The 26,311-nt window shown below is 33.4% G+C and overlaps 3 protein-coding genes across 3 annotated transcripts; 2 read left to right on the top strand and 1 right to left on the bottom strand.

Moving 5' to 3' along the window:
* The first annotated feature begins 9,383 nt into the window (after nucleotides 1-9,383).
* LOC105962284 (zinc finger protein ZAT9) lies at nucleotides 9,384-10,525 on the top strand. Its single transcript, XM_012986587.2, has one exon. The coding sequence runs from the start codon at nucleotides 9,580-9,582 to the stop codon at nucleotides 10,384-10,386; it is 807 nt and encodes a 268-aa protein (XP_012842041.2). The 5' UTR covers nucleotides 9,384-9,579; the 3' UTR covers nucleotides 10,387-10,525.
* A 3,845-nt stretch (nucleotides 10,526-14,370) lies between these two features.
* Nucleotides 14,371-19,560, bottom strand: NS1 (Class II aminoacyl-tRNA and biotin synthetases superfamily protein). The gene is made up of 15 exons (XM_088819141.1): nucleotides 19,013-19,560; nucleotides 18,822-18,890; nucleotides 17,739-17,849; nucleotides 17,474-17,578; nucleotides 17,205-17,342; nucleotides 16,949-17,029; nucleotides 16,224-16,301; nucleotides 16,067-16,135; nucleotides 15,909-15,983; nucleotides 15,694-15,777; nucleotides 15,487-15,573; nucleotides 15,285-15,380; nucleotides 15,121-15,195; nucleotides 14,887-15,013; nucleotides 14,371-14,776 (listed from the first exon to the last, which is right to left on the bottom strand). The coding sequence occupies exons 1-15, from the start codon at nucleotides 19,397-19,399 to the stop codon at nucleotides 14,661-14,663; spliced, it is 1,698 nt and encodes a 565-aa protein (XP_088675267.1). The 5' UTR covers nucleotides 19,400-19,560; the 3' UTR covers nucleotides 14,371-14,660.
* Nucleotides 19,561-22,797: 3,237 nt separating this feature from the next.
* On the top strand, nucleotides 22,798-26,063 carry LOC105962299 (uncharacterized). The gene is made up of 2 exons (XM_012986600.2): nucleotides 22,798-25,521; nucleotides 25,602-26,063. Exons 1-2 carry the CDS (start codon nucleotides 22,842-22,844, stop codon nucleotides 25,940-25,942), a joined length of 3,021 nt encoding a protein of 1,006 aa, XP_012842054.2. The 5' UTR covers nucleotides 22,798-22,841; the 3' UTR covers nucleotides 25,943-26,063.
* Nucleotides 26,064-26,311: the final 248 nt, after the last annotated feature.

Raw genomic sequence — 26,311 nt, 5'->3', positions numbered from 1 at the left:
TACCAAACACTTTGGAAGAGCTTATAAGCTCTAAAACATCTTATAAGCTCCTTTTAACATCTTATAAGCTTATCCAAACACCCTCTAATTATATTTTTGGTCAATCCCTATTTGGTGAGAATATGCTAATATGAAAATCTCTAATTTATTAGATAGTACAATTAAGTGAATCATATATGAATAAATTACATGTATTATATAACGGGCTATTAGTCAAAATCCCCATTGGCCTTTTTTTAGCAAGGATGAGTCAACCACTTTTTCTTATTAGTGATAGACCCGATTCTTTTGTTATTCTAATTTACCCTCTTCTATATTCACTACACATTACCCACAACTTTGATAATTTTTTTTCTATTATTTTTTTGGTAATTTCTTTTAATTTTCTAAATTTTTTAGAGACTATTTGACAAAACCCCTTCAATGAAGTTCCCTATTATGAGAAATCTAATTTATAATTTGAAATTTAGCATAAACCCAATTGACTCGAATTACCATATTATATTATTATGAAAAATTAATTCACAGTTTTTGTAAATATACAAATCCCCCTAATTTCTTCCAATCTCACGCCATTTCAGTTTCTGCTTTTCCTTTCCTTTTTGAGTTTTTAAATGGTTTTCTTTATTTCGATAACAAAAAAATGGTTTTTTTTTTTACTTTTTTTTTATTTTATCTAAGTTTTTTAAATGGTTCATATTTTAAAAAAATGTAATACACTGCATACTCATTGAAAACCACTATAATTTATCGAAAATCACTATGAAATTGAAGTGAAAATGACTATAAAATTAACATAATCCACATTAATATTGATGTAATCCACTACAAACTTACCGAAATCTACGTAATTTAATACGAACTAACGTAATCCACTAAAAATACACATAAAAAAAGAATGAAATCCATTATTCTTGACCCTAGATCGTCTTCCATCTCCCATGGCCGCCGCCGACGCCTCCTCGAGTTTCAAAAAACAGAGCTCATCCCCGTGCCGCACCAGCATGAATACCATCCATAAATAATCCACTACAAACACACACAAAAAAAAAAAAAAAAAATTAAATCCAATACTCTTGAACCCTAGATCGTCTTTCATCTCCCATGGCCACCGCCGCCTCCCAAAAATTCCAGAAAGCTGCATCATCCCCTAATCTCACCAACCCGAATACTATCTAAATTTTGTTGCGGCAGTGGAGCACAACGAACTTCATTCCCGACAGACCACCTCTTGATTGCAACCGTTCATCTCAACCTCACCACAATTGTCACAATAAATCCATCTACTGGAACCTAGCACCACCTTGATGAGAGGATTCTAGGGGTGAAGATCGCCCCAACATCCGCCGTCGTGGAGAAGAAACATTGCAGAGAGCAACGAATTTTTGCAAGAGATATTGCAGATTGGTGTTGTGGCGAAGTTTTGCTTGGTGATGCAGGTGGATTGTGGAGTAAGAACGAAGGAGAGAAATGTTGAAATTGCATTCCAGAATGTGGGGGGCGTGGTTGTGGAGGAGAAGAGATATAGAAGAAAGAGACGGATATTGTGTTTTGCAATACTAGTAATTTCACCCGTGCGATGCACGGGATTAGAATAAAATTAATGCAAAATAATATTTCGTTTATATCATAAATTTAAGGTGTCAAAATTAGAATAGTTTATATTATTAATTGCAGAAAGACCATAAAAAAATGGAAATAAAGAACTTTTCTAGTCAAAATTTCATGATACATCATAATAAGCAAAAAAAATATTGCATAATTATATTGTCGATTATTTTCCCAGCATGCAACGAACAATTCAATACAAATATTGATTAAATTTCATGCGAATAAACCTGGAAAAGTTTTGATTCCCTAAAATCTCTATCCCCCAAATTTTGATTTGCAAGCACTTAAATAGTTTAATCCACCAACAAATAATAATAGTGAAACAAATAAATCCTTAATGGAAAAAATACCGACAATTTCACATTAAAATTTAAATTCCAAAAGGGTATAAAATTAGATTTGGAGAGAGTTTAACAAACAATAAACTAAGAAAGCAATACGTACCTTGTGGTCGATATTTTTCTTTACGTATGTAGGGATGTTATTGTACAGGTTTTTGTCTTTCAAAATGCTCTACTAAGAAGAAGAAAGAATGAAGAACATGATAATAGAATAAGAACAAAAAATAAACATTGAATAGAAGTGCAAAGGAGTGGTAATCGACAATAAAATGACATATTTTATATTTCAATAAACGAACATTTAGTAGTCGGACAGTTGGAGAAAATGGAAAATAAATAAAAAAATTTATAGAATTACAGGTTTGCCTTTAAAGTTTGATAAATTATTATCTACCATTGAAGTGGTTCTAGCTATCTATAAACTAAGGGCAAAGCTTAAGGGGGGAAATTAGAATATTATGTAGAATTTGGATTGTTGCCAGAAATCGCCCGTTGAACACGCCCGTTGAACAAATAATTGCTAAACGAACTGCAGACAATAATCAAAGTTGGAAGCATAATATTGCAACAGATAAAACAATATGAAGAACCAATAGTAGCTTCCTCGGCCTACCTAATTTTCACTGATTAGGCATAACAATATAAATTAAAAGGATTTCATTTAAAATTATCACATAATTCATCAACGAATCCAATACAACGAATTTAAGTTACAGTGTCCGTCGTAAAAAATAGAAGAAATTGAAGATTTTATCTCTGAACTTACTTTCAATATGACAAAAGTGAGTAGGTTCATCGGTCTCCTTGATTACACCTTGGAAGATTTATCCTTATTTCCCATAATTCCTGCATTCAATCAAACCTATAAAATTATATGATAAATTACCTCAAAATCATAGGAAGTAAATGGCCGAAAAAAATAAAATAAAATAAAATATAGGAAAATGTATATATAAAAATGTACAACTAATTAATTAAATAAATGACAATTATAATTTGTAACTATCGAATGAGCGGAAAAAAATTCATTTATAGTAAATTGAAATAAAAAAATATAAATGACAAATGTAGCAAGAAAATCAGGATAATTCCTTGAAAAACGTAATTAGTTTAGAATTAAAATATCATTAAAATTAGTTTAAATGAAAATTGAAATAAAAAAAAATTTAAATAAATAAATGGTATAAAAGAATTCATCACACAATAATATATCATTAAAAGATACGTAATTAGTTTAAATGAAAATTGAAATAATAAATAATAAAAGTAAAAAATAATTAAATGACAAATGTAGCCATAAAATGAGCGGGAAAAAAATCACATAATTCATCAACGATGACAAATGTAGCAAGAAAATCAGGATAATTCCTTGAAAAACGTAATTAGTTTAGAATTAAAATATCATTAAAATTAGTTTAAATGAAAATTGAAATAAAAAAAAAATTAAATAAATAAATGGTATAAAAGAATTCATCACACAATAATATATCATTAAAAGATACGTAATTAGTTTAAATGAAAATTGAAATAATAAATAATAAAAGTAAAAAATAATTAAATGACAAATGTAGCCATAAAATGAGCGGGAAAAAAAACCCTAGGGTTTCACCAGAACAACCTTCCTTTTATTAATAAGATTAAATAAATAAATGGTATAAAAGAATTCATCACACAATAATATATCATTAAAAGATACGTAATTAGTTTAAATGAAAATTGAAATAATAAATAATAAAAGTAAAAAATAATTAAATGACAAATGTAGCCATAAAATGAGCGGGAAAAAAAACCCTAGGGTTTCACCAGAACAACCTTCCTTTTATTAATAAGATATAAGATTACAAAAGATATGCAGGCGATAAAATAATATTAAAAATGTGATAAAATCAAAAAAAAAAAAGGAGATAAAAAATAAATAAAAATTACAAAAAATATGCTCGAGATAAAATAATATTAACAATGTGATAAAAAAATATGCTGGAAATAAAATAATATTAAAAATGTGATATAAATCGGAAAAAAATTGATATCGAAAATAAATAATTAATTACAAAACATATTCTGGAGATAAAATAGTATTAATAATGTGATAAAACTCGGAAAAAAAATTGAGATCGGAAAAAAATAAAAAATTACAAATATGTAATATGTTGGAGATAAAATAATATTAAAAATGTGATAAAAATCGGAAAGAATATTGAGATCGAAAAGAAATAAAAAATTACAAATAATATGCAGCAGATAAAAACGAAAAAAAATTGAGATCGAAAATAAATAAAAAATTACAAAAAATATGATAGAGATAAAATAATATTAAAAATGTGATAAAACTCGGAAAAAAAAAATAATATTAAAAATGTGATAAAACTCGGAAAAAAAATTGAAATCGGAAATAAATAAAAAATTACAAATAATATGCTAATAAAAACAAAAATTACAAATATCACATTAGGGTTTCTCAGGGTTGCCCTAGCGTTTCTTTCTTTTATATATAAGATAATTAAGTTATGAAAAATGAGAAAGGGTATTATAGGAAAAAAATATATTTTTAATTATTAAAAAATGGTTTTGAATTTATTTTATAATTGGAAAAATATTTTGGGTTCATTTTAATTGATCATGTCTAATGAGAGGGTTGTCAAATAATCCCTTCAAAAAATGTCCTACCACTCATAAATTCGAAATCTCGAGTAAAATTCAACTTGCATTTATTATTTGTTTTAGTCTGCATTTAGTATTTTTATTTTTCCTCTAACATTTTTTTTTATTTTTTTTTTACAGAAAACACTTTATTTTAGCATTATTTATATTATTATGAAATTTTACTTTTCTACATAATCTTGAAAATTACAATTAAAAAAAAACATGTTTTTCGTTTTTTTTTTTAATTCAACTTACATATTTTCTAGGGGTAATGGCAAATAGGCCCATGACAAGAGCACTTAGTAAAAAGAGGGACATCCAACTTTTTTGTCTTTATTATTTCAAATAAATCCAGCCCATTCAAACTTATTTGCAAATAACAAAAATCCTTTTATATATACCAAAATTACCTCCAATTCATTTAAATCCAATTTAACTCCAACTTCATGATTTACACCCCAATTTAGCCAAATTTCACCAATTAACCAATTTTAACCCCAATTTTGACCCGCCACCACCGGAGACCCCCGGTCGCCGCTGTTGACCGGCGTTGAATTTTTTTTTTCCTGAAATTTTTTTCTGGCCGGTCAACTGCCGTTGACCGCCGGGTCTCCGGCGTTGACTTTTTTTTTTTTTTTTAATTTGTTTTTTCTTAAATAAATATTTTAATTAATATTACTGTCTTGGCTGCTAAATTACTGTCTCCGGCAGTTATTTAACTGTCGGAGATAGGGATGGAAATCGGACGGATCGGATCGGATTTGGGTGTTTCGGAAAATTTCCGATTTTTTTCGGAAGTCCAAAACGACTTCCGATTCCAATTCCGATTTTTTCGGAATTCAAAAAGTGATTCAGATTCCGAATTTTTCGGAATTTTCGGAAAATCGGAATTTTTCGGAAATCTTCATTTTCGGAATTTTCGGAATTTTTTTGGAATTTTTCGGAATTTTCCAAAAAAAAAAAAAAAGAAAAAGAAAAAAATGAGCACCACAGTAGCAAAACAGAATATACTCACAAAAAAACACACAACAGACACCAAAAAAACACACAACAGACTCACAATTCACAAACATAGCTTAATTGGTCTTCGGAGAGTCGGGAGGCGCTGGTGGTGGTGGCCTTCGGAGAGCCGGGAGGCCTGGTTGCGATGGTGGTGGTTGGAGAATCGGGAGGCGCAAGTGGTGGTGGTCGTCGGAGAATTGGGAGGCGCTGCTGGTGGTGGTGGTCGTCGGAGAGCCGAGATGCGCTAGTGGTGGTGGTCGTCGGAGAACCGGGAGGCAGTGGTGGTGGTGGTCGTCGGAGAAGGCGCTGGTGGTGGTGGGGGAGAAAGAAAGGTCGGATTGCTGAGAGAGAGAGAGTCGGAAAATTAGGGTTTCGAAGTAATTTTAATAAATTTTGAGTTTTTGACTTTTGTAAGTTTTAGAAAATTAAAAAATAATAATATGTCCAAAAATATATATATATATATATATATATATATATATATATATATATATAAATAAAACAATTGGACAAAAAATATTAGTAATATACTAGTAATTAGTACAGGCGGATAGATATATACATATATTATATATTATATATAGTAATAAATATTAATATTATAATTGAAAAAATCGGAAATAATCGGAATAATTTCGGAGCGGAAATCGGAAATTCCGAAATTCTGTTATGTATTTCCGATTCCGATCCGATTTTTTTCGGAATTTTCGGAAATCGGAATTTCGGAATTCGGCATTGAAAAAGTCGTTCCAAAATCGGAATATTTCGGATCGGATTCGGCGGAAATCGGAATTTTCGTTTCAATTTCCACCCCTAGTCGGAGACAATAACTTAATTGTTAATTGAATCTTTTTTTTTTCTTCAAAAATATTTTAAAAAATATTACTGTATTCGTTGCTAAATTACTGTCTCCAGCAGTTATTTAACTGTCGGAGACAGTAATTTAACTGTTAATTGACTTTTTTATTCTTAAAAAAATATTTTTAATTAATATTATTGTATTTGTTGCTAAATTACTGTCTCCGGCAGTTATTTAACTGTCGGAGATAGTAATTTAACTGTTAATTTACTTTTTTTTTTCCTTAAAAAAATTATTTTAATTAATATTACTGCCTTGGATGTTAAATTACTGTCTTGGATGTTAAATTACTGTAATTTAACTGTCTTAGACAATAATATTAATAATATTACTGTTCGGAAAAATAATATTAATAATATTACTGTCTCAAACAGTAATATTACTGTCTGAGACAGTAATTTAGTAGCCAAGACAGTAATATTAATTAAAATATTGTTTTTCTAAGAAAAACAATTCAAAAAAAAAAGTCAATGCCGGAGACCGGCGGTCAATGGTGGTTGACCGGCCGGAAAAAACAAATTCAAAATAAAATAAAATAAAAAGTCAACGCCGGTTACCGGCGGTCTCCAGCGGTCAACGCCGGAATCTGGCCGGAAAAAAAAATTTCAGAAAAAAATTATTTTCTGAAAAAAAAAAGTTTTGGGGGTTAATGTGATATATTTGTTTAAATCCGGGGTCAATGTGTAATATTAAGGAAGTTAGAGCATAATGGGTGGAATTGATAAGAATTATATTATTGAGGGTATTTTAGACTAAAGACATGGGGATGAGCTTAATTGAGAGACTGTTTTTTTTTTTGTGAACCAAAATGCATTTAAATCCCATGTGATGGGCATTTTTGCCATTTGCCCTATTTTCTAATATATTTTCTTATTTTATATGTTGCCAATATTGTAGTAGATTTCGGTATATTAATGTACTATGGTCTACTACGATATAGTAGTACAAATCCTAGAAGGAAACAACTCCAGGACGTCACAAAACTCTAGAAGTCGCAGCCACCAAATCCTAGCCACCCACCAACAGAGCCCTAGGTCCATTCAACTGCATCCCACCATTGATTTAACATCACACCATCGTCTACAACAACAATCTATCACCATAATTATCCCCTCCATAACCATGACCACCACTACCATCACCATAGTCATCGTCTCCCTCTACCGGCACTTCAGAATGACAATAGGGATGCATCGCCATAGCTACCGCCTCTCTCTACCGGTCAGGGTTCGCCGGAACGACCCTTCCGGAACGGGAACGGTGCCCGCCGTTCCGGATTCCTTAACAAAATCGTTCTCTTCCCGTTAACGCGGCGGACCATCGAGACAGGCGAGACGTAGCCGGGAAACGGCACTGGAACGGCGCCGGAACGGTCTGAACGGCTCCGGAACGGCCTGACCCTTGACGGGAAAAAAAGGATAAAAGAAAATTGGGAACGAGACCCTTGACGGAAAAAAATTGAAAAAGAAAAATAAAAATAAAATAGAAAATTGGGAATGAGATAATTTGTAAAAGAAGAGTCTAAATTATTTTTTAAATTAAAAAAAAAAAAAAAAAAAAAAAAGAGTTTAAATTAAAAGAAGAGTTTAATTTTGTTTTTTTTTTTTTTGGAGTTAAGAACTAATTTTTTGGGTAATGAGACCCCACTAATCCCTCTAATTCCCTATTAACAGGAGAAAGTAACAATAAGTAAAACATGACTATAATCTATGTATTTACCAAAGGGAAATAGCAATAATACATTTTTTTTTAAGAAAATAATAAATAAGCTTGAGCAACAATACATATTTTTTTTAATAAAATAATAAATAAAATTGAAGACTGATTCTTAAAAAATGGAAAATAAATATCAAAATAGAAATAATAATTAAATATAGAAAATTCGAATATATATAATATTAAAATTTTATTTAACTTTTTTTTGCTTTCAATATTCTGTTACTTAAATATAATCATTTTAATTTGAAATTAATTCATCACATAATATGTTTTACTACAAATAAAGACAATATGGGTCACATTTACCCACTGATTCTCAAATAGAAAATCTTGAAAGCTTTGAACCAGTTCGGCATTCTATGTGGTATTGATATTGCATGTAACATTTTATTTTAATTAGTGCAAGGTTGTTGTAATATTTTATTTTTTAATTTTTAATAATTTTAGCATATTATTGTATTGTAATGTTCATATTAAAAATATATTTGAAATAAATTATATTTTAGCATTTTAATTAATAAAAGTCCGTTCCGACCGTGACGGAGCCGCGACGGAACCGCGACGTTGCAACGGAACTGGAACGGCAGTGTCCGCAACAGGCGATTGTTTTGTGTCAGGAAACCATGCTACCGGTATAAGCCATGAGCCACCACCGCCATTTGCAGATCCGTCATTTTCCACAACCGCCACCACAATAACTACACCCGAACTGAGTGGCGAGAGAGATGTTGAGAGCGAGACGGAGATAGCTAGAGGAAAGAGACAGGAACTTAGAAAAACAAACGAGGAGAACATGAGTATAACATGAGTATAGGGCAAACTAGAAATTATAAAAATTATGAATGTCGGTCATATATTATTTCAAAAGAGATTGAATTAAAAGATTTAAAATTAAAATTAGCACTTAATTTAAATTAAATTTGATTTGAGTGGCCCTTTAAATTTTATTAAGTTGGAGACAGATAATTTATAGAGTGTTTACATTTAAGATAATTTGCATTCTTATTAAAATAATAATTAACTTGAGCTAATACTTTATCCAATGTAAAAACTAATTACTTAATATTTGTTTTTCATAAATAAAAGAATGAAAGTAAATACAAAAAGAAAAAAACGAAAAAGAAAAAGCAATAAATGAAGAAAATTAAGAGAAATTTTTGAGTGAAAATTAATTATGAATTTGACCAAAATATAGATCATTAATTACAGAAATAAGCAGATTTGGATTATTTGATACTGCAAATCAAAATTTAGGCCATTTGGGCCTTTTCGGTGGAGGAATTCTTGTCACATACACCTCCTTCCTATATAATCCCCATCAAAGCTTCCACACCAAGAGAGAGAAACCAACCATACAATTCTAGAGAGAGAAACACATATCCCAAATCTGCATATACATACGTAATGGAGTGTAAGCTTTGCTACAAGAAATTCATCAATGGCAAAGCTTTGGGCGGTCACATGAGATCCCACTACGCCACCCTGCCGCTTCCGCCGAAGACGCCCCAGAGGCAGGAACTCAGTGAGCCGCCGCCGCCGCCGCCGCCGCCGCCTCCGTCGTCCGAGTCAACATCCTCCGACGAGAGGGAGAGCAGCACCGGCGAGAAATCCTCTCTCTCATACGGGCTGAGAGGGAATCCGAGGAAGAGCTACAGGCTCGTAGATCCCGAGTTTTACGACGTCGGCTCAGACGCGAGCGAGACCGAGTCGACTCGGGGGAGGAGCAAGAGGGCAAAGGTGACGACTGCAGCGGCGCCAACCGAGTTGGGAATCGAGGAGGAACTCGCCCTGTGCTTGGTCATGCTGTCTAGAGATGTGTGGGCGAGTTCAACTGAGTCGAGAACGAGTCAGAAAGTTCACAGATGCGAGAGTTGCGATAGGGTTTTCAAATCGTCCCAGGGTTTGGGCAGCCACAGGGCGAGCCACAACAAGACGACGACGGCGACGAAGAACACGATTTCTTCTTCCGACGACTACGACGGTGGTTGCGAGAAGAAACCAGAGATCGCAATTGTTTACAAGTGCTCGTTCTGCGACAAAATCTTCGGGTCGTATCAAGCTCTCGGTGGCCACAAGAGATCGCATTATTTTCCGTCGAGAGATAAGTTTGAAGAACCTGCCGCCGCCATAGATCTTAATGTACCTGCTTCAATGGAAGACGAAGAAGGTGAGTTTGTTGCTATTAGTGATCGAGGAAAAGGTGTTTGCTAAACTTGTGACCCTCTTTTGATTTTCTTGATTTTTAGGATTTTTTTAATTTTTTTTTTGTTAAATGTGAATTTGGTGAAATGGGGTTTGATAGAGAAAAAAAAAATATATTAATGAAGTATCATTTATGTGTTAGTTAAAAGGTGGCATTATATATATCAACATCAATTCTGCTAAATGGTAGTTGGCATATTACTCAATCAAGAATTCTTGAAAAGCAAATGGCTGAGCTTATTGAAATAATAGAAAAAAAAAAAAAAAGGTACCAAACACTACCATTCATTGTATGTATCTGAGTGTGTTTTTCTTGGTATAAGTGTGTGTGTGTGTGTTTTTAACATGCATATGAGTGGTGTTTTTGAGGCTTGAGGCACAAGAATATTGAGGCAAGTTTGTTGATTTATCCTTTTTTTTTTCTATTCCAGCTGTTAATTATTTGTGTTTCTGAGTGTTTTTGTGTTCAGTCTGCCAAAAAAACAAAAAGGTACCCATTAAAAAATTGGCAGTTGCTTGTTTTCTCTCTCATCAGGTGAGAAAGCATGCATGAACAGATCTTCATATGATACATAGTGCAGGTGGTTAAATGACCAAATTGACCTCTCGAGCAATCAAATTTCTTCAAGTTGTTTAAACAGTACTGTAGCATTTTAATATTACCAAAAAAAAAAGAAAAGAAATTACTTCCCCTAAAACAAAAATCATTTACTTCCAAGAATTGTTATTTATGAAGTTTTGTCCAAGTTTCTGTCCAATAGCTGTAGATATTACAAATTTTTATTTTGCATTTTGAGTATGGACTTATTCAATTTGTCTAATCCAGCTTCACTTACTCTCTCTCTCTCTTAAGTGTGGAAATGGTTACGTGTTTGTCGGAATCGACCCGTTTGGGCCTGGGTAGGCTTTGGTAGGTTAAATGGTTATCTGTTGGGTAATGAGTTTAAGTTTGTGGAACATGATGGTTCAGGGTCGAGTTGCGAGTCTTGTTAGAACCGACTCGTATGAATATATTATATTTAATAATAATTTATATATACAATTTAATTTAGGATTTCATTTATCAAACATTCAAGTTCCATTGTGTCTATTCTTATTTGCCCATTTTTAAGTGTTTTATAATTTTGAATCTCATTTCTCATAAGTAAGATATATCACTTGTTGACTCACGCTAGCAGTCTGGTCTATTGAACTTTATTTATGTAGTAACCGTAATTAATTTAATTTTATTATTCACTTTATATCACTTGTAGATGATTTTTATATAAAAAAAAAAGATATTTTAATTTTGAGATTCTTTCCTTAAAATCTACTAGGAAAATATAATGAAAGTTAAAAATATTAAATTTTCTTTTTATGTTAACGGGTCTAGCGGGTCAAAACTGTTTGATTTGGATATAGTTGGGGTGGTTCTGGTTTTTAAATTTTTTCGAGTGTCGGGTCTCGGGTTTTGACCAACCTGCCCCGGAACCGATCCGTTACCGACCCTAGTCTCTCTATATATATAAAAAAATAAGTATATGTTTGAAGGGTACCACCTGCAAAGAAGAGCATATACTTTGTGTGACTATCTCCTCTTCTTCTAACTATGACTGCCTAATTAGGAAATCTGTTTGTAGCATTATAAATTAGAATATTTTATAGCCAGCTTTATTGGCTATGCTTTAGCAGCAGTCTTCTTTTAATTTTTATTTTTATTTTTAATTTATTATTCCCTCATTGCTTTGACATCATTGGAATATTATTATTGTCCATAATCATGTCTTTAAGCAATCTTTATTTTTCTTGGTTTTAGGAAATTTGCTGAGTTTCACTTTGGTCCCCTTAACTACTTATTTAGTGCTATTTTACCCTCTCAAACTGTGAACAAATACAATTTAGCCCCTCCAACTAATAATAAATCAATTCATCTTTTAATGATATTCTCTAGGGGCATAATAGAAATCAAGCGGAGTTCGACTCATTTGATGAACTTGAGATTTTATTTTAAACAACTGACAGGCTCTTATTGATAAGTTGTTTTAAGAACGAATAAGTTGTTATGTCATATTTTTAGAATTAATTTTCAAAGTGTTTGGATAATTAGCTTATAAATTATTTTTACTCATTATAAAACCTTAAATTAAAATGTGGTGTAGATGTACTTGTTAGAAAAGATCTTATTTGTTCTCTAAAAACTTATTTTTTGAAATTTTAAACACTTAATTAGCTTATAAGTTGTTAAACATCTTATAAGCTTTTTATTAGAGATATTAATATTAAATGATACATTTCACTAATAGCTTAAGCTTTCGGTTCAAGTGGTCATTTAACATGGTATCAGGACCAGAACAGATAAAAGGTCATTGGTTGAGATGGTCATTATCTCCAATACTCTTTTAACAGCTTATAAGCTTAGCCAAACACCCTCCTAGTTGAGTTTGACGTGCTTGAGCTTATTGATTTTTATTATTTGTTTCTATTACATGGATGAGCTAAAACAATCTTAAAAACAACTTTGACAAACCGATTACATAGCAAAACATACAAAAAAACAAAAAAAAAAAGGCTTGGTAATTAGTACAATGCATATTTTTAGTACCTCATCTTCATTTACGTGCGTGTCCACCATTTTTACGAGAGTCGGTTTTGAGATCCTTGAGATAAAACGAGAATTAAAAACAAATCTCCGATATACTCTTCCGTAAGATTCAAAATAAGGGCACAAAAACTATTGAAATACGTTTTTATATGTCACATTTTTTTTTTTTTTTGAGTTAAACTGATATAATATTAATCATATATGACTTTTATGAATTTATGATCCTTCAAAAATTGATAATATTTGAATGCCCACGACTGTAAATTGCTAGCTTTGATTTTGGTATGCTTAGGAATTAGGATTGTTAGGTAAATCATAAGAAACAAAAATCTAGAAAGTTTGAAATGCTTTTAAGAATAAAAATCAAGTCTTTTGATTAAAGTGCAAAATATAAATGTAGTGTTGAAATTGAAATTGAAATTGAATTAAGAATTACTGAAATATACTTAAGGAAATAATGTCAAACGAACTCTTAAATATTTTGCAATAAATGATTCTGGCAATCTAATACAAAATAAAAATATTGATCTGTTGAATCGTATTGCATTACCATTATTATTATTTATTATTATTTTTGTAATTTTAAATTGAATTGATAATTTAGTAACTTAAATATTAAAACTATTGATCAACATTTATTTATTTAATTATTCATATAATGGATTATTTATTTAACATATAATTTTGATGCAAGTTGAATGGACATGAATGTAATTAATTGATGATTAAAGTCGTCAAAGAGTTCAAAATATGACTTGGACAGTAAATGCATTTTGAATTAAATGTGAAGTTCAATTTCTGCAGCATTTTGAATAGTATGACTATATATGGAAAATATCAAGAAAATTTTGGTAATGCCAACAAATTAGTTTCGTTGTATGTAGAAAAGCATCTATGAAGATGTTTGGTTTGTCAAATCGCCAATTGAATTGTAAATTATTATTTTTCGAAAAATACAAGTCGTAGATCGTATTTTGGTATGCATAATTTCGGCCAAACTAACCACGGCATTGTTTTTTTTTTTTTTATCACCATTCCCCCACGAAAAGCGTTGTATTGCTCATTATATACGACACGAATTGCTTACAACAACACGACTTTTATTATAATCTCATTTCCCGTTCGCAATAAGTTCCTCTCACCCCAACCTTTCATTCTTGTCCAAATTCGATCATGACTCAAGTACTCAAAGATATCCTTCTGTGATTTGCCCATGGAAATCGACATGCCAAAGTATTATATGTGCCTCTCGATAATTCGGAAGCCCAGTAGGCATTGGATCTCCTCCTTCTTCACATGTGTTATAGTCGGCCAAAAAGCCATAGTGTGTTTCTCGAGATTGATTATTTACCCGATGCCAACGCATATACATAAAGAACTAACCTAAGACCATGCGCGTATGTAGTAGTGGCTTGGCCAAAAATTAGTGTATTTTTTACAAAGCACAATGTGGGCACTATCGGCGCGGTTGGGGCAATTTGTACACCTTTCATATCGCCATAATATATATAGATAGAAAAAAGGAGACCCTTAATTATACAGCAATTACCTGATAGTACCTCAAAGGCGAAGCTAAAAAAAATCGATCGCAAAATCTAAAGTACCAAAATCTGGTCGTTGAATGTCTAAATTTGGAGGAAACATAAATTAAGATTTGTCGAGCAATTCTACTTGCGACCCGATCTCTTGCGGAAGACAAACATCAAAACTCAGCTGAGCCAGGTGCTCGAGGAAAAGGAATTGCGTCTCTTATATTGTCTATTCCTGTTGCAAATTGTACAAGCCTTTCGAAACCTAATCCAAATCCAGCATGCGGCACTGCAGAAATTATTTTAAAAAAAAGGGGTTGATTAAAATATTTCGGACAAGAGACCTTTCAATTTTGTACAGTTTTCAATTTTGGAATTGGATGATGTATTTTTGCACACCTGAACCGTATCGACGTAGATCAAGATACCACCAATAACTCTCCTTGTTGAGGTTCATATCATCCAAGCGTTTTTCCAAATAATCGAGTCGCTCTTCTCTTTGGCTTCCACCAATCAGTTCACCAATCTGACAAAATTAAAAGAATGCGGAGTCAGCATTCAAGAAAACTGAAAAACAATAAATTTGATGTACAAGAAATACAAGAAATTCCGAGTCCTGCTTAGAATTGTTACCCGAGGAACCAACATGTCCATGGCTGCAACCGTTTTTCCGTCGTCATTTTCGCGCATGTAAAACGCCTTGATTACCTGAGAGTTTAATTAAGAAACCAAATATTGAATTATTAGTTATGCAAACAGTTTAATGTGGAAATAAAACGGGAAAGAGATGTTCTCGCCTTGGGGTAATCTCTTATAATTACAGGGCAGCCACCGAAAGCCACTTCTGTGATGTAGCGCTCGTGCTCACTTTGCAAATCACATCCCCATGTCACCTAATTTCAAAAAAAAAAAAAAGAAACATAAACTGGTAAATAACTTTTTTTAATTTATTTTTAGAAAGTTCAGAGGGTATGATATCAAGCAAGATTGGAAAAGTACCGGGAATTCAAACTTCTTATTTGCTTTCAGGAGAAGTGCAACGGCATCGGTGTATGTCAACTGCACAACGCTTTTCTCAACCACGTCCTGCCAAAAAGAATCAGATATTCAGCTAAATGCACAACGATTTGACAAACGCGAAGTACCAAAAATCACAACAAAGACTTGACGATCGATACATGTCTAAAGAAAGCAACAAATCCATACATTTAAACGGTCGATAATTCCTTTCTCAACCCATGTGTTGAAGAAATCCATATCTTCCTTGCAGTTTTCGAGAATGTATTTCACCTTTTGTTAAAAGAAAAGATAAAACAATGTCAAGTCAGTTATTACCCAATAATTTAAGAAATACACGGCAGCGAAGAAAACATTAATTCAATAATACCGTAAGTTAACAATAGGTTTGCATAGTAACATACTACATACTGGAGATATGCCGTTGCGCAAGCCATGTCATCTTCTAAATCAGCAAATGCAAGTTCTGGTTCAATCATCTTGAAGAAAGATTATAAAAAATTACGATTTTCGAAGAAACCAATTGAAACAAATAAAAGTGCTAAGGTACGAGAGAGAATACCCAAAATTCAGCTAAGTGTCGAGAAGTGTTGGAATTTTCTGCTCTAAATGTAGGACCAAAAGTATATACCTGGCACAAAGCTAGTAACTGTATCAGACTATATGCTCGAAAAGATAAAAGCTTTTTTTAATCAAGCAGTACGGGAAGAGAACGATACATCAGTGAGAGCAGTAGCATATGTTTCAGCATTGAGCTGCCCCGACACTGTAAGAAATGCTGGTTTTCCGAAAAAATCCTGCCAAACAAGAGAGTAAAGAAATTACATGTCAAACACAATTTATAATTGCGCTAAAAAATAGCTTCGGCTGCAGATATATATAGACGAGACTTAAGAAATCTTTAATTTTGTTTTGTTTATTTTAATTGTTATCTTTAAAGGACCTAATGAAAATGCTTGCGATGTTCAAGCATATGTTTTAATGCAAACGATTTGTGTTTTATTTGTATTTGTTAAGGATTTTTATTGTATTATGATCTTGTTATTATTAAACTTTTGTTATGCGATTAGGATATATAAATGATGGAGGTAGAACCATGTTTAAATATCTTCTTATATATGTTTTGAGTATTTACAATAATATCTAGATATATATTACATTAAATATGAAAAATGATTTATTTCCAATTAATCACCGCCGCACTGATTAATTCGTGAGGCGGTGCCTAGCCGCTTCCGACCCGATTCCCGCCTTTTACAACCTTGGTTTATTTAAATCGGTCTAGCTGGTTAACAATTTTGACTATGTTAATGACAACTACTCAACTTTGCAACTCAACGGACAAAACTAAATAGGCAAGGAGTGAGAGCAGTTGGTAAGTAAATCATATGCGTTTCTAATTTACACTTACATGTTATATAGATTAAAGAGTGACAGCACTTACCTTTGACCAATCAATTGACCCGTCCTTCGTTTTGGGGATGGCGTTCACAGGAGAATTTGTAGCTTCGCTAGAGTTTGGAATCTGTTCAGGAATGAATACTATTAGATGCAAGAGCATAAGTATATATATATATATATATATATATATATATATATATATATATATATATATATATATATATATATATATATATATATATATCTCAAATTTGAACAGGAGTTTTTCTTCAATGTTTGTTTTTCAAGAAATAGCATACCAAGGTTGTTACGCAAAACTGTTCGCCAGCTCCTTCACAATCAGAAGCAGTAATAATCGGGCTCGAGAGCCAGACGAAGCCATTTTCTTGGAAAAATTTATGTGTTGCATACGCCAATGCATTCCTCACCCTTGCAACCTAAGCCAAACATGGAAACAAACACATGTTAATATAGCCGATATTACATTTTGCTTAAAGAAAAGGACATTTAAGGAGCTGGAAATCTGTTCGACAATTTATATTATATTAAAATATCAAAAGAGTCGTACCGCTCCAAAAGTATTTGTTCGTGGACGAAGATGAGCCTGAGTTCTCAAAAATTCTCTGCTGACCCTTTTCTTCTGGATAGGGAACGAAGGATCGCTTTTACCAATCTACAAAAGATTTAGTGAAACAAAATAAATTATGGTTTAAAACAAAATATTAAGGCAGAAAATGTACTTCACATTTAATATTCTGCTCAATCAAGAAACTATTACATTGGGAAGAAGAATTATTGCAAATTGTAATTTGATTAGGGAGAGAAGTCTCTACCAATATAAGTTTGTCGACCTTCAACTCTACTTTTTGCTTTGAGCCTTGACTAGCTACTACGGTACCTTGTATCCATACCGAAGCACCAGTTGCAATCGAACCACTCTCCACCTATTAAGAATTGCACGTTACACAAACATGTTAGTGGAAATAACGTTTCAGTAGTCGGAAGAATAACTTAAGCAAACGAGACCAAGACATAACCAAAGATGCCAAATGCAGAAGCCACAAAACAGTTAAAGGCATACATCCAACCCAAATCCACAAGCAAATATGTCAGAATCGAAGGGTAACCTTTGCATACCAACTAGTCAATGAAACTCGCCATAAAAGTATCAATTCTATCGATCGGGAGACTCGTAGAAAGGAGAAAAGGGCCCGGTGTACATTGTGGTTAATTGACCACCGAGGGATGAGAAACTTCCAGTAGCTGTATGCTTCTTTTGATTTGTTTAATGGTGAATATTATGTGTCGACTCGAAATCGATTTATAAGGCAGGTGCATGAAACCTCCGACAATTACTCTGACCCTACTGACCAAATCGTCTGACTACCTACTCATGAAGGGACGAATTTCTAGAAGAAGTTATTTTTAAGTTCATCGGAATAATATATATACGTCTATGTATTACATCTACAGAATCCCCAATAAACTTCACTTCCTGAAGAATTGGAACGGAATTTCAAGAAATGTGGGAGTAAGTAAAAAGGTTCACTATCTTCGGTCGGAGAAAACATAGCATAACCAATTCAAATGTACTCGACACTAATCTTCTTCTTTTTTCTGTACTCGACACTAATATCAAATGGTTAGAACAAAAGAAATAAATAGTTTGAAGGAAAGTGATAACAATCCTGTAGTCACCAGGTGCATGGTAAGAACAGCGTAGAAGACAATCTCGACGCAAGTATTGATGACGAACATTTTAGCAGTACTAATAGCAAACTCGTATCAATTTAAACTAAAAGCATTTGCATCAAACAATGTTTTTTAATTAGGCAACAACAGCACCATATTATATACATCAGGTTGTATCAACACTAAATAATCTCTATAAATTAGGAGAAAATCATCGTTAGTACCTGATCGTAACCTTCGGCATCGGAACTCATTACACATTGCATATTCGAAAGGCAAGAACCATCGTTAACCTATTCGCCACACAAAATATCATGGTAAACAGTTTTTTTAAGAAAAAATTAAAGGTGCTATCTTCGACAATTAACAAAAACTCTGTCACAAAAAAAATCGAGAGCAATAACGAAAGCATTACCTCGATAAACGTAACACTGCTCTGCACTCTGAGTGTTCTAACCCATCCCCTAACCACAAGAGTCTCGCCCAATCGATCCAATCCCTGATCATCCCCTCCTTTAATGTCAACAATCTTAAATTTCTTGCGGAACTCGCGAATATTCGCGCCTTTTTCCAGCTCGAGGGGTTCGGGTGACTTTGTAGCCTCGCCGGAGGATACGGCGGCGGGGACTACGGAGCATAAGCTGCGGTGGTGGCGGGAGAGGGCGGCGTGGGAGAAGAGAAGCAATGGAGCGCTGGTGTGATTGAATTTGGGATTGGTGAAGAGAGAGGAGAGACGGGCGGCGGACAATGGTTTGAGGAGGCGGAGAGCGGCGGAGGCGGCCGGAGAGATAGCAGCCGCCATTGTTTATTTGGCACGGTGTGTGTGTAATTCAGCTAAGGTTAGGATATAAACTGATAACTCGGCCACTCTCGAAGTCCTTTCTCATTTCCATTTTCCTTTTCCTTTTCCTTTAATCACTTTTTTATTTTTTTCTAAATTAAAAAATGAATCAATAAATCAACGGGGCAATTTGTACATTACAAATAAGTCTACTAATGAATATTTATTTATAAAGATGTTCGAACAAAAAACTCTTTTACAAAAAATTCCACACGTTGTTCAGAAGTTTATAAAAGATTAAAATAGCCCCTCACATTTTAATATGTTCCGATTTCATTATTTAATTTAATTTAACTTCAATTTAACCCCAATTTTCATAAATTATTCAATTTTGACCAAAAACACAATTTTGAGTACAATTTCATCCATCGCCGCTAGGACCGGCAATTGAGTCGGGCCTACCCGAAGCCCGATAGCTCGACCCGATTTTATTTGAGCCGAGCCCGATTAATTGTGAGTTGGGCCGAGTTTGAGCCGTTTTATTAAACCCGATTAAACTATGAGCCGAATTTGAGCTTACCATGGCTCAGCCCGAATAAAGCCCGACTATATATATATATATATTTAGAATTGCTTTTAGTAATTCTATTTTATGTTTTTTACATTTTGGACTCGGATGCATTTTTTTATAAAATTAATTAAGGGTTAAATATTTGCAACAATAACCTTCATTTGTTTTAATGAACAGTAGACTATGGTTTTTTTTTTTTTTTTTTTTCTTTCTTCTCTTATTTTGATTCTCTATGAATATTCAAGATTTTTCTTTTAGCATGCAAAGTTTTTTTCTTTTTCTTCCGACTACAAACTTGTAAAGTATGTAATTTATATGTTGTGTGATATAAGCCCGATATAAACCCGAAACCCAAAAAAATACGTGAGCCGAGTTTGAGCCTATAGGCATGAGGCCCGATGGTATTTGAGCTTGAGCTTATAATAATGAGGCCCGATGGTATATGAGCTTGAGCCGACCCAGGCTCGGCTCAGACGGCCCGATTGCCAGCCCTAGTCGCCGCGGGTCTTCAGCGTTTACTTTTTTTTTTTTTTCTTTTCCTTCTTTCTGTTTTTTCGCCGGTCTCCGGCGTTGACTTTTTTGTTTTTTTTAACATCTTTTTGCCATTGTTTAAATAACAATATTGTTGTGGTTGACATTAATATTAACTATATTACTGTTAAAAACAGTAATATTAACTATATTACAGTTTAACACAATTATGTTGCTATATTAATCTCTAGCACAGTAATATTAACACAACAAAATCATTATTATTGTGTAATAGAGTAATATAATATATTGACCGTTCAACAAAGGTAAACATAATAGAAACGAACAAAATTAATATTGATGTGGTTTATAGTACTAAAGTATGATTACATATATATATACATATATATATATATATATATATATATATATATATATATATATATATATATATATATATATATATATATATATATATATATCAAGAATTATGGTAATTTCATCTATTCTATAATAATATCCCTAGATAAATCAATTTTTAAGGTAGTGGAGTCACTTTGTTAGTCTTAATAATGGTATTTATTAATTAGGTGTTTTTTCATATATATGTCTCTAACAAACATTTTTATTATTCTAGGTTTATGAGCTATATCTCTTTCATCAATAAGCACATCCATTTAATATTTATTATAAATAAAGGAAATATTTATGTATATGATAAAATTACCCCCAACCATTTATACCCAATTTTTTATTGTACCCCAATTTAATCAATTTTGACCAAAAAAAATCAATTTTGACTTTTTTTTTCAAAAGAAAAAAAAAATTGCCGCCGGATTCCGGCGTTGACTTTTCGATTTTTTTCCCGGTCTGTTTTCTCCGCCGCCGGATTCCAGCGTTGACTTTTTTCTTTTTTTGTTTTGGTCTGCTTTTTTCCGCCGCCGGATTCCGGCGTTGACTTTTATTAGTGTTTTTTTTATTTTTTTTATTTCTTACGTCCGCCGCTAAACGTTGACCGTAATTGTGCAGTCACAGACAGTAAATTAACGTAATTATACTGTCAATGACAGTACATTAACGTAATTGAACTGTCGTTGATAATACATTTATGTAATTGTTCTGCCGTTGACAGTAAATTAACGTAATATTGTTATTATTATTATTTGTTATTTTTTTTTATTTTGTTTGATTTGTTGACAAATCAACGTAATTATATTACTGTCATTAACAGTAAAATAACTGTAAACACAATAATATTATTGTCAACCACATCAATATTTTTAACATTTGGGTTTTTTTGTTTTGTTTGAGTTATTCACGGAGTAACGTAATAATATTACTGTCTATTATTGTAATATTACTGTAAACACAATAATATTACTGTGGTTGAGGGTAATATTAATGTTGTTATAACAATATTGATGTCAATATATCAATGTTATTATTTTGTTTTTTTTTTGTTTGTTTGAGTTATTTACGGAGTAACGCGATAATATTAATGTTTATTATTGTAATATTATTGTGGTTGACGGTAATATTACTGTTGTTATACTAATATTACTGTCACTCACAATAATATTAATTCTTTTGGCTTTTTATTATGTTTACATTTGTTGAACGGTCAACATAGTAATATTACTCTATTACACAATAATAATGAGTTTTGTTGTGTTAATATTACTGTGTTAGAGATTAATATAGCAATATTACTGTGTTAAACAGTAGTATAGTTATTATTACTGTTAATTTTCCTGTGTTTAACAGTAATATAGTTAATATTACTGTTAATCACAGCAATATTGTTGTTTAAACGAAAGAAAATATGTTACAGAAAGAAAGAAATCGAAAAAGTCAACGCCGAAAACCGGCGAAAAAATCCGGAAGAAAACGAGAAAAAAAAAGAAAAAAAAAAGAAGAAGTGAACGCCAGAGACCGGCGGTCAACGGCGGTGGCGGACGAAATTGTCCATAAAATGTGTTTTGGGTCAAAATTGAATAATTTGTGAAATATGGGGTCAAATTGAGGTTAAATTAAATTAAAGATGAAATTTGAGCATATTAAAGTATAAGGGACTATTTTAGTCTTTTATAAAAATTTGGACCATATGTGAACTTTTTTGTAAATGAATTCATTATCCGGAGCTCTTTATGATGAATAAATACTGATTGATTGGCTTATTTGAAAAGATACCAATTAATTATTCAAGATGTCTCATTCACAATCAATCAAGCATTTGAAAGGTTTTGGCAAAATTCAACAAAACTTATTAATGCGTAGACTTGATGGACGACTTTGAATTATTCATATATTCCACCCACCCTCCAAGCTGCAAATCAAATCATGCACTACTACAAATAAATATATATACATATGCACAAGTCATGAGTAAAAATCAAGTAAGAACCATCACTCCAAAACACTATGGCAATTAATTCAATAATGATTATAACTCTTTCTTTCTTAATCTTCTCTTGTTCATCCTTAATAACTGCATGGTCTACTAACCAAACAGATTTAAATTCATTGTTGGCCATGAAACAAGCCATTGTTGATCCATATGGAGCTCTAAACTCGTGGAACGAATCTACGCCTTTCTGCGGTTGGAACGGCATCCAATGCGGTCGCATGCATCCCGATAGAGTCGTTGCCATAAAATTGTATTCTCGCGGCTTGATGGGATCGCTCTCGCCTCATATAGGTAATCTCTCGTTTCTCCGGATCATTAATCTCAATAACAATAGCTTCCGCGGCCGAATTCCCGAAGAAATCGGTCTTTTAAGACGGCTTATGTATATAGAGTTTAGCAATAATTCCTTTTTAGGAACAATACCGAAAAACATTTCCCAATGTAGAAATCTAGTTTATCTTAACTTGATCGACAACAATTTCTCTGGAACAATACCTCCGGAACTCCAACTTTTGAAGAAACTAAGAGATCTAGGCATAGGAAAGAACAAACTACTTTCGGGCCCTATACCTCAATCCATTGGAAACCTAACATCTCTTACGCAACTTGCGTTAAGATCTTGCAGCTTGAGTGGAGAAATTCCCGAGTCCTTGGCCCAACTTCGAAGCCTAGGAATTCTTGATTTAGGTGACAACAACTTAAGCGGTACGATTCCTCGAAGTCTCTTCAATATGTCTACTATATATTCGCTTAAAGTCTACTCGAATAGTCTTCAAGGATCCATACCCTATGACATAGGCCTCACTCTCCCAAATTTGAGGGAACTCGTCTTGGCGCAAAATCAATTTAGTGGGGGTGTTCCAATTTCTCTCTCGAATGCCTCCTCCCTTGAACGGTTGGTGTTATCAATTAATAATTTCACCGGGCGAATGCCTCAGTTTGACGACCTTTCGCGCCTTCGTTCCTTGTATGCCGCAACAACCTTTATTAACGATGATATTGGTTTTATTTCATCGCTAACGAATTGCACAAAGCTACAAGACCTTGATCTAGGTGAAAATCCATTTATTAGTGGTACGATTCCAGACACAATTGCCAACATGTCTAAGTATCTCGGTGCACTAGGAATTTATAGTACTCAAGTTGTCGGAAAAATTCCTTCGGGTATCGGAAACCTTGTTGGCCTCTCACTCGTGCAACTTTACAACAACAAACTCGAGGGTCCTATTCCGTTGAGCATGGGGACACTTTCTAATTTGTATGTTCTTGACTTGGGTGATAACGGATTTACCGGTGATATTCCGACTAACTTTGGAAAATTGAGTTTGTTGACGAATTTGTATTTGCAAGGAAATAACTTTTCCGGGCATATTCCTAAGAGTATCGGTAACTGCTCCAACTTGCTAGAACTATATCTTTCTCGTAACAATCTCATTGGATCTATACCTCAAGAGATTCTTATTCCCGTCCTTTCGATTTCATTGGATCTATCTTACAACGCATTGACGGGTTCCATTCCTATTGAAGTTGGATCATTGAAAAACCTAGCAATCTTAGATTTGTCCAACAATAGGTTGTCCGGACTCATTCCGAACTCTTTAAGAACATGCATTAGCTTAGAACAACTCGATCTCGAGGGCAATTTATTCGAAGGACAACTACCCGAGGGATTAAGTTCTTTGATGGGCTTGACAAATTTGGATCTTTCGCGAAATAATTTATCTGGAACAATCCCAAGTTCTTTTGGTATGCTTCGTCTTCAACAATTGAATCTATCTTTCAATAGATTGCAAGGACGAGTGCCAACGACCGGAGTGTTTAAAAATAAGACCGCAATTTCTCTACAAGGAAACAAACAACTATGTGGAGGAATTCTTGAGCTAAACCTTCCTCCTTGCCCTTCATCATCGTCATCGTCGCCAATTTCTTCACGGAAAAACTTGTCAACTCCACTAAAAATCGTGATCCCGATAGCCGGAGTTGCAGCAATTCTATGCCTCGTCATTTTTCTTTACAAGATAAGAGCATCCAAAAAAAGTCCGTCGTCTCCACCATCATTCGCCGGAGTCCCTTTCTTGAGGCTCTCGTATTATGATCTACTTAAAGCAACAGGTGGATTCGCCGAGGCTAACCTAGTGGGATTCGGAAGATTTGGGCACGTTTATAAAGGTATTCTCGATGACGGGGTGACGGTTATAGCTGTGAAAGTGCTCAATCTTGTTACGAAAGGGGCCTCTAAGAGCTTCTCGGCGGAATGCAATGCCCTCAGAGGCATAAGACACAGAAATCTTTTGAAAATACTAAGTGTCTGCGAAAGCATAGACTTCCAAGAAAACGATTTCAAAGCATTGGTCTACGAGTTTAAGGCGAACGGGAGTCTAGACAAATGGTTGTACTACAACGGTGAACGAGAAGAAGGATCCGATGCACGACTTAGAAATCTCGACATCACTGAGAGGCTCAATATCGCCATTGATGTTGCTCAAGCACTTGAGTATCTTCATTGTGGGACCGATTCGATAATTGTTCATGGCGATTTGAAACCAAGTAACATTCTTTTGGACGAGGATATGACGGCTTGTGTTGGTGACTTTGGTTTATCCAAGATTTTTTCGAGCGTAGTACCACCACATGAAAGCAGCAGCATCAGCAGCACAATTGGGATCAAAGGTACCATCGGCTACGTTCCGCCAGGTACGACTTCATTTTATTGTCTGTTGATCTTCATTAGACTCTATTCCTACGATTTCTAATAACTCGAACTTTAAGTGCAGAATATGGCATGATTAACTCGATTTCAACGAAAGGGGATGTGTATAGTTACGGTATCCTTGTCTTGGAGATGTTCACAAGTAGAAGGCCCACGGATGATTCGTTTATGGATCATGTCAATCTTCACAATTTCGTTCAAGCAGCATTTCCGAATCGCGTAATGGAAATTGTAGATCCTCTCATTCGAATAGGTCCTCGCCAGAATGACGATGTGTTTGAGGGTTGTGTGTGCTCTATTATGAGCATCGGGTTGCAATGCTCAAAGGAAGTATCGGGAGAAAGGATGTCGATAACAAATGTTGTTAGGGAATTGCATAAGATTCGAAACAAATTGTCGAGCTGAAAACAGAGTTAGGATTGTAATATTTTTGTTAAAACTCTTGAGGTATTGTAATATTTTTGTCGTGCAAATTATGGCCACCCCTGAGGTATGGCAAAATTACGAAAAACCCCTTTTTGTTGGGATAATTACATCCACCCCTCATTTTAAATATTTTTACATAAAATTTATACAATTTAGTTATTTATCGAACCAGTTCGTATATTTAGTTCAGTAAACGGTATGAAATGTTAGCGTCTCGAAATTTCGGTTTGGTTTTACCGAATTAACATCCCTAAATTTACCTCTGGAGTGGTCTTTTCATAAGATAATACATAGTTGAGGGAGATGACTGTAATTACCCAAACAGAAGGAGGGTTTTCGTAATTTGAC

Source organism: Erythranthe guttata, chromosome 1 (genome assembly GCF_056151865.1).
Source record: "Erythranthe guttata isolate IM_541 chromosome 1, IM_541, whole genome shotgun sequence".
NCBI classification, from domain to species: domain Eukaryota; kingdom Viridiplantae; phylum Streptophyta; class Magnoliopsida; order Lamiales; family Phrymaceae; genus Erythranthe; species Erythranthe guttata.
This window is presented reverse-complemented; position numbering and strand designations above follow the sequence as displayed.